Here is a 9,166-nt window from a genome sequence, read left to right on the forward strand (position 1 = left end):
GTGGTGGGGGGAGCGGCACAGTCCGCCAGGCCCTGCTCTGACAGACCCCAGGGGAGCCCCCGCTGCACCCTGGCACCAGCTGCCTGAGAAATATTAGCACAAGACAAAAATCCAAGGACAAGCTCAGCCTTGCCGGGACCGAAACTTCCCAACCCAGCCCCTCCACACAAGATACTTTAAGGTTTTTAAGTGCGGGGATGTTTCTGCTTTCCTTCTGGTACTGAGCTACCAAGGTGTAACCCGATTGTGGTTTATCTTCTCTGCAGCAACATTGTGCGGTACCCTGAAGAGATGGCTGCTGCCACTATCTTCCCACCTCTTGGCCACCTCAGTGAGGTCCAGCTGGAGCCTGGTACCAGGTCACAGAGGGTCTGGGCCACCACCACAACCAAGCGTGGTGGGCAGCCATGGCATCCCCACCTCCACCATCACCATGGAAGCCTCCAGTCCAGACTGACTGCTGTTTCCAAAGGGGAGAAGGCTAGACCAGGAAGACCTGTCCCCAGGAAGGACTTGAGAATCACAGTCAATTCACCAGGATTGGTCACATACATGCTAACATCAACTCCTTCCCTAAACGGTGGTGAGCTGAGGAGCCTCAAGGCTCATGCTGATGGCTTTTCTTGATAACAAGTGGAGAGCTGCTCACCTTCTGTGAAACACACACAGATGTAGAGGGAAAAAATATTTTTTGCAATATTTTCTTCTTCCTTTCTCAGCCAAATCCTTACTTGGGCTGTTACGGATTATTCACACAAGCAGCCCTGCCTGTGCTGACTGATCAGATTACTGCACCAATGCCTCCATGGCTTTCAAATTCATTTCACAGGTTTCAAAGAAACAGATGCTGATACCTGATAAGTGGCAGCACCTGGCTTCAAAACATGTCATCAGTTCATCAGCTCGAGTGTAACATCGAGTTCCGTGTGTCTCGAGCAACAACTCAGCTTGGTGGAGAAACGTTACCCTTACCAGCTAACATATTTCTGTGTGGGGAAAATAAAGCTCCTCTTATGTACTTGTTGACATACTGATTCACACCTTTGCGTTGTTCCCAGAACTATTTAAGCATATGGAGCCCAAGTGAGTGCAATGATCCTCTTTCAAACATTTGATTCCCTGGCTTCCTGATGCATCCCAGAAGCTACCTGCTTGTCACAAGCAGTTTTACATTGCTCTATGGCACAACTGAGATTCTTTGAAGTATTGTTTTTATTAAAACAAAAGCGATCATTTGCATACACATTGATTTTGATTATCAGAGGACACAGACATGATTGCATAGGTAACAGAAGAAAATTAACTATATGAACTGCTTTCTTCATCATTGTAGAGCTCTGAATTTCAGTATTTCAGCCTACTTTCTGACATGATGAAGGTAAGACATCAACACAGTGCACACACTCAAAAACTATTACACAATACCCATTTAAAGAAAAAACAAATCCACATATCCAATTAGTTTGACCAGACACATTTTCCACAAGACCTTTTGCCTTGCTGTAAGACAGAATTACCCAGGGAGCAAATTGGACCATATACTAACAAGGCTCTCGGGAATCTAATCACAGAATGGCAAAAATGTCGAATAGAGGCACATTAAATAACACGGCTGTCATTCTATGGCAATACATGATATACACCTAAGAGCCACTCGTGGCCAATAAAGTCAATGGGAGGGTTTGCATCAGCTTACAAGAGCATGAAGGAAAGAAAGACACTGTCTCTTGCAATGTACTGCCAGAAAAAAGGAGCCATGGTGACCACAAAACATGGCTAGATTGCAGTAAGACCTTTCATAAAGCCAGGTTTAGGCACACAGAATTGCTAAGGGCAGTAGAGTGTGAAAGAGGGAAAGTTGGTGAAAACCCTGCTGCCAGTTTTGTCCCCACAGTCACTCCAAGAAGCCAGCTTGGTGCTGTGGCAGCTTGCGAGAGGCCTGAGCTGCTAGGAGACAGCTACAGGTGGGGCCCCAAGGGTGGTTGTCCCACTGCATCTGTGATGGCGAGGGCAGTGAGCTCTGTCCCTACCCTGATGCTTTCTCTTCCTTCCTTTCTTTCTTCTTTCTGTGGTAAGACTTCAAACAGCAAAGTGCATGTCCGCCCTCTGTCCTGAAGCCTTGAGCCAGATACTATTGCCTCCACCTAAAAAATGGGTTGTTGTCTTCCAACCAAGTCTACTTCCTATACTATTTTAATCCTTCAATTAATTTCTCTGAGGCCTCAATTCACTCTGATGAAGATCAGTGGAAATTCATTCTCAGTTTCTGTGTGCCTTGCTTGTGTTACGCTGACAAATGCACATCAGTGGGTAATTAGCTTCTTGGTCAGGCTTGATAGGCTGTGCCCATCAATTTCTGTGAGCAAAATGCACTAAATCTCTGCAGTAAATCTACCCTTAGAGGCAGGACAATTGTAAAGCACCAAGCACCAATAAACACCAATCAAAACCTAAAGAACCCAGTACTGCCAAACACTGCTGCCAGCAATACTACTGACGAGAGTGGGCAATTCTTTTAAAGAGTATAAGTAATATATATAACACCCAGAGATACAGTACATCAGACCAAGTGAACTCTAAACTGGCAATAGCATTGTCTAAAGGCATATCGGATCTCTCATTTTAGTTGCTGCCAGTTTTATCGCACACTTATGTCACTGAGATGCTAAGGCTGAAAGGTCGCATCGTATCTTAGAAGGTAACCATCATTGTAAACATACAGTCTCTGATCTGTGGGGTTGTAATCAATACTCTGGATTGTATCTAACTTTTTATCCATAATGATGCTAATTCTACCTTCTTGGCCAGTACTAGTGTCAAACATGTAGAAGATTTCCTCTTTCCTAGTGTTCATCGGCCTTGTAGCGTACAGAACACCACACAACATGAAAGCATTGGAAACAGATGGCTTGTACTGTCTTGTCTGCCAAGTATTTAGCACATCAAGTGTGGTCTCATTGAGTTTGCTGATCACAATGTTGCCCATGCTATTTTCTGTTGAATATATTACCCATAACCCACTTTCATCCACGGCAAAATCTATGTCTTGCCATGATACACCTGCATAAGAGAAACGGTTATTGGTAACTGCATCTGGAAGTTCCTTCCTCAAAACCATGGTGTTTGTTTTTAAATTGTGCTTCACCATATCTCTTGAACTATAAGCATGATAGTACAAATAATTATTATAAAGGGCAACACCACTTCCTTCCCCATATGCTATTCTACTTTCATACATGGGTTTAAACAGCAGCAAATTATCAAAGGAACTATAAATTCTGTAGTATTCCAAGTATCTCCCATCTGTGTTCAGTGGTGCAACCCAATAGACTTCCTTCTCTGGGTTAGAGGGAGAGTAATCTCGACCCCAGGAACCATATTTGTAGGAAAATCCTCTCCAGTTCAGCTTTACAATATAGGGCTGGCTAACATTCAGTAGTCCACGGTGAATGCAGGTACCTGCAATTAAAGAGAAGAAAAAAAAAAACAGGTTTTCCAAATGTCATCATTAGAAGAGTGGTTTTGCATAATGTAGCCTCTAGAGCGTGCCTACTAAGGATTAGCTTTGCAGCAAAGCACAGACGTAAATGCATAGCTTCACGTTTAAAAGGCTCATTTTGGGTGAAGGTCAGCAATTGGATGTCACTAAGTGTTCCAAGTTGACTCAGAAAGTTAGTAAAAAAAAAAGAGTACATGTTACTACAGCTATTTGGGGGGAGGTGGGGTGGTGGAGAAAAGATAGGGACATCCATCCTCAGTCAGGATTAATTCACAGCAAGTGCGTGCTCACTGCGCTGCTCCGGACAGGAGACAGATTTCTGTTTCTACCCATTTGATGCACACCAGCCTGATGCACTAGGAAATCCCTTGGAAAATACAATTTCAGAAGCATTTTAGGTTATTTTCTACCTCAGTGGAACTGAGAGCATGGGAGATGGAGAAAAAAGAAAGAGGAGCATCTGATCTCTGTGTATTACACTGTGGAGGGGAAGGAGCAGCAAGAGCAGTAATTCCAGAGTCACATTTCAGATTAGCATTCTGCTGTCAGAATCACAGCTTTACGACAGTGTGTCACAGCCGCATGGTGCCTTCCACCTCAGGCCCTCAAGGAAATCTGCAGGCAGTAACAATCACAGCCTAGGAAACGTAGACAGATATTACTCCAACTTTTCATGTGAGGCAACTCTAAAGAGAGTACGACTTCAAGCTGAACCTGAACAGCTGTTTTCCACGTATCAATGATGAAGCCATTTTCAGGATCATGTAAAAATGAATTTAGATACTAGAAATGCTTTCCTTTTACTCATGGTGAATGGCAGTGACATTCCCGCTTCCTGACATATTCTCAATATTTTAAGTCACTGGTGGAAAAAACCCTCCACTCAGAAATGTCCATGACCGTGAGTCCAAATCTGCCACTGGGAGAAAACAGCATGCTTTTTTTTTCCAGGTGTTAGCATTAGCTTGTTGTATTACTGCCGCAAAAGCATCCCAGATTTTTCACTGTAAGGGAATGTTCAACCTGAGGTGATGGAGACAGAGATGTCAAGTGACTGGCACTGGTTCACAAGCTTAGCAGTACTCCAATGTTTCCCAATTCAGCGGGGTTCTCTAGCCACTAGACACCTTATTCAAGATGGAGCACAATATGAATAGACCCAAGTCTCCCATGTCAATCAGTGGATAAATTCGTGGCCACAAATGTTTGATGTTAATAATACCTCCTTCAACACAGGAACTCTGTGCACCACCAGCTATGGTGTCAATGATGAAAGTCAAACTTATCTTTTGAGGTTTTAATACTTTGCGTGGGTACCGTGTCACGATTGCTTACAGCCTGTGTGAAAAGAATGGCTGTTCATAAGCCCAGTCATAGGAAGAGATATAAATAGCAGATAAATAATTTATGTCTGAGCCCAAGAAGAAAGAGAAATAAGAGAGAGATAATTTACCTTTTGCCCTCAAAGTTGGTCATCTCTAAGCAAGGCCAGACAATACTTATGGAGCTGAACAGCAAACTCCTAAAGCCACTGACAGAAAAAGCCTAGGAGGTATCTTCTTCTCAAAGGTAACCTAGTCCATCCCACAGATAGAGGGAAATGCAGAGATGGACCAGTCTCAAGTACTCTACTTGGAAAAAGACTGGGAAACAAGATAGTTGGTGAAAAATGGACTGTTGCAAATGCAGACAAATCTTTTCCTGATCTGCTTTTCCCAGGGGGGAGGTGATCTGCCTCTGGGACAAGGAAACCTGTGGCCTGAATGTTAGAAATGTCCGAGCAAGAGGGTAACATTTGTGCCAATGTGTAAAGTCAATTTGGGCAGTGAGGCTCTCCATGTCTCCTCCTTTCTCAAAATGTAGTATTTATCTTTCACTACGTAACACCTTCACCCCTCACAGTTTCATGCTGTCTTGTGCTAGAGATTTGGGGGACATGCAATTCACCTGCAGCCTCCGTTTTATATCAAATATAAATCACTATGCTGAGCTAAATCCCTGTGTCCCCAGGCCGCATTGGCAACTTCCCTGGGGTCAGTATTGCCCATGGGAGCAGCTCAGCACCACTGAGTGCCCAGCTCATGGCAGAGAAGGCGACGTGAGTTGTGAACAACCCCATCTCCTCTCCCAGCCCCTTTTGTGTCCTGGGATTCTTGTGGCTGAAACGTGGGAGGACCCTGGTCGAACGCTACTTCCCTCCATGCCACCAAGAGTCGATTCAGCATTCCTGGCTCGGAGCAGATGAGCATTTAAGCATGCACTTAAGTGCTTTACAAAGGACGAGGCCCTGGAGCAGAAACCTCATTTCCAAATATAGCACACAAGGAAGGCACTGTTGTGTGGCTAGCCAGGCTGTATCTCAGGAAATGGCACGTAGCATGGCTAGTAACATGGCCTCAGCACTTGGCACTGCTACCAATGTTTGGAGGTGCTTATACCTCAGCTTGTGCAAAGGAAGAAAGCTGAGGCAGACCGTGCAAAATGGCTTGCAGCCCACCAACTCCATAAATCAGTTTGAACTGGTTTTTTTCTTATATCTCGATTATGTATTGTTACCTCCGGCATGAGGGCTTCTTTCAAGCTGGTGACATATTGAATATATTACTGCGCTTAAATCACAATAAACTTATCTCAGAATTAAATGGTTATTAAATGCTCCAAAACTCTTGATTTGTTTAGAAAAATATAGCACTGAAGCTTGCAGGTAGTGAAGCACTGCTAAGCTCATCTATATGCGACCTCAAATAATTTTTCATGTCATTAAGCAGAACACAATTCCAGATTTATTTTAATAATTCATACATTGTTTCATAAATAAAAAACAAACGTGTGTTCAGCAGAGAGACCTTTTTTTACAAAAGAAATAATAAATTATTATTTCTTCCCTTAAAGAGATCTCTCTGCTGAACACTTGTTTGGTTTTTATTTATGAAACAATGAATTATTAAAATAAAGTTAGAAGCGTGTTCCGTTTTAATGACATCAAAAATTGTCTGAGGTTTCTATAGAGTATGTGCTTGATTTTGATTTCCTTGAAAACTCTCCCAGAATTACTACTTTTTTTTTTGCCAAAAACCTCTGTGGTAGTCAGGGGGTGATCTGTCTTCTGCACAGGTTCAGAAGAATTCATTGTTGTTTATTTAGTCTAAACTTGCCTCCCTGTCTGGATCTTGTGGGGAAAAAAAATGCACAAAGGAAACAAAGTGTCATGTAATTTTGTAAATATTAGAAGGTACTTGAAATAAATCCATATGCATTATGCGAACTTTCAAGTTTTTAACTCCTTTCTCCACTGTTTTGGGTGACCGATAAATGACGTCCTGGTATTTTTGCCTTCCTTTGTTTCATGCTTACGAAGGAAATAGGCGAGAGGAGGACCAGCATAGGTACATGTACTTTTCCTTCTCCCTACGTAAAGAACCAGTATCTCAGCTCAGTTGTTTACTAATCAGATTTATCAGAAAAGGAGCTGGCACTTGGTTGTCAGGACCGGAGGGAGCCTGACTTGCTTGGCTAACAGGCTGCAGAACCGAGCACAAGATGCATCCCATAGGGACTCACTTCACCCACTTCACTCTGAAGCACTCGCAGAGCACATCACGTCAGCTTCTCACTCTGGCAATACAGGTGCCAAAAAAACTCCAGCAGCCTCCCCCCAGCAAGCAGCTGCATCTGATGGCAGAAAAGGAACCACAGCTCACTATGCAGCCGAAGGTCACGAGATGAGGTGGGACCCACATTTAAAGGAACTCCTATGTGGGGCGGAGCACCAGATGTGCACCCCCCTCTCCCATCAAACCGCTGCATCCAGATGTGTGAGCTGTTAGCAGTCTCACTATGGCTTGAGACACAGGAGACAGAGCTGCTCATGGAAAGGCTGGTCTTGGCTCCTGCTGTCTCACTGACATGGCAAGACCCATACAGACACCTCAGTCTTCACCGGTATGACAGGACACAGGCGTGGGCTGACAGCTGTGTCAGAGAACACTTATGTTGTCAGCTTCTAACAGGGAATGAGGTGGAGGGCTGGAGTACATCTGACCTACCTTCAAGCAACTAAAAATCCAGGTGCCTCAGCTAAGTTCCCTCCATTGCCAAGGGAGAAATGTGTGTGTCTCCAGGAGCAGTTCTGGAGAGGAGGCACTGGCCAGCTCTTTTCAGGGGCCTGTAGGCATGTCCCTCTCTTTGTGTATGGTCGTATTAATTTCAAAACACAACTCAAAACACTTAAAAACCATGGGCATCTTGGGTACGTAGGAGGTAAAATATGAGGTAAAAGAGAAATCACTGTAAGACTCTGTTGTGGTTTAACCCGGCGGGCTGTGCACCACACAGCCGCTTGCTCACTGCAGTGTGCTGGGGGCTACCCCAACCCTGGCCACAGCCACTGCGGCTACAATAGGATTGCCTGAGTTTCAGCATTAGGCTATACCAGCTCCTCCTCCTGCTGAGACCTGTTCACCAGTAACTTGAAATCCTTAATTTCCAAATGTACAGAATCCAGAAAAAAAACAGCTTTGCTCTTTTTTTCCTTCCTTTCTTTTTTTGCCTTTGAGAGTTTCATCTGACTCACTTCTCCCTGCTGCCTCTCTCAGATCATTTCAGTGAGATGTGGCAAAGAATCTGCTGCAGAGTCGTCAGAGAACCATCCTGGGGTCTTTTCTCTCTCTACCTGCCCTGATGCAGCCAGATGAGATCAGCGCAAAAGTAAAACTAATGGATAAATATTCCTTCCCACTGGAGTGGTGAGGAGAGAGGTGCCAGGAACTGCTGCAGGTAGGAAAGCCAGTGATGACGATGAAGATGATTAACTCTGTATTTACTGAGCCCCACCTTAGACACTCAGACACCCACCTCTCCAGTCGGAGAGAAAGGCAAATGGAGACCAGAGATTTCTTTCTGCTGTGTTGTTTGAGAACAGGCCTGCTCACTTTGAGAAATACAGCAGCAAAGCCTTGGGGGACAGAGTCAGAGGGGCTGTGTGCTGCAGCAATGAGAAGCAAGAAGCTTTAATTAAACTTGCCTTTAGACTCATGGTCTTAGGCAGCTTGGGGATTAGCCAAGCTCTCTCTAGTTCATGTTGCCTACCCAAAATATAGAGGAGAGAGGATGAAGGGGGAAAGAAAATGCAGTCTGGAAACAGGACAAAGAGTCAGTTTAATACAAACATTATAAATATAATATGAACTAAAAGCAGGGCAAGGCCAAATGGTTTGGCAGGAATTCAAGGCATTCAAGCTTGCAGAGAAAACGTATGGAAATTGTGTTCAAATGCGTAAATGAGTTCTAGAGAGCTTCAGCAGCCTAGGTTTGAGCATCCATGCAAAGCTTCCAAAATGACCATCTAGAAAATGCAGCGCTCTCACATACTTACTCCATCTCCCCAAACACTAACATCTTCCTACTAGTGCTTGTTTTCAGATACAGGCTGCAGGACATGTCACTGCTCTACAAAGATCTCTGCCCAGAGAATATTTGCTCCCCACCAGGCACACAAAGTCAGGATACGCCAGTCCTGCGTGGTTTAGCAGGGATCTGAGCCTACATAACGCCTGGGAGATCTGTACAGCTGGCATCTCCCAACAGGCAGGAAACTTGCCAGCCCTCTGCAGCTGCTCTGCCATTCCTCTGTGCCAGCCTCAGAGACCACCTTCACCCTAAAAGTGG

At 44.4% G+C, this 9,166-nt stretch overlaps 1 protein-coding gene across 1 annotated transcript in view; it reads right to left on the reverse strand.

Annotated features, from left to right (window-relative positions):
* Positions 1-2,665: 2,665 nt before the first annotated feature.
* Positions 2,666-9,166, reverse strand: part of OLFM4 (olfactomedin 4) — a 23,316-nt gene continuing 16,815 nt past the window's right edge. Inside the window, 1 exon segment of the mRNA XM_035902106.1 lies at positions 2,666-3,459. Coding sequence (XP_035757999.1) covers positions 2,666-3,459 — 794 coding nt within the window.

The sequence above is a fragment of the Egretta garzetta genome, unplaced genomic scaffold (assembly GCF_000687185.1).
Source record: "Egretta garzetta isolate BGI_Z169 unplaced genomic scaffold, ASM68718v1 scaffold779, whole genome shotgun sequence".
In the NCBI taxonomy this organism is placed as follows: Eukaryota; Metazoa; Chordata; class Aves; order Pelecaniformes; family Ardeidae; genus Egretta; species Egretta garzetta.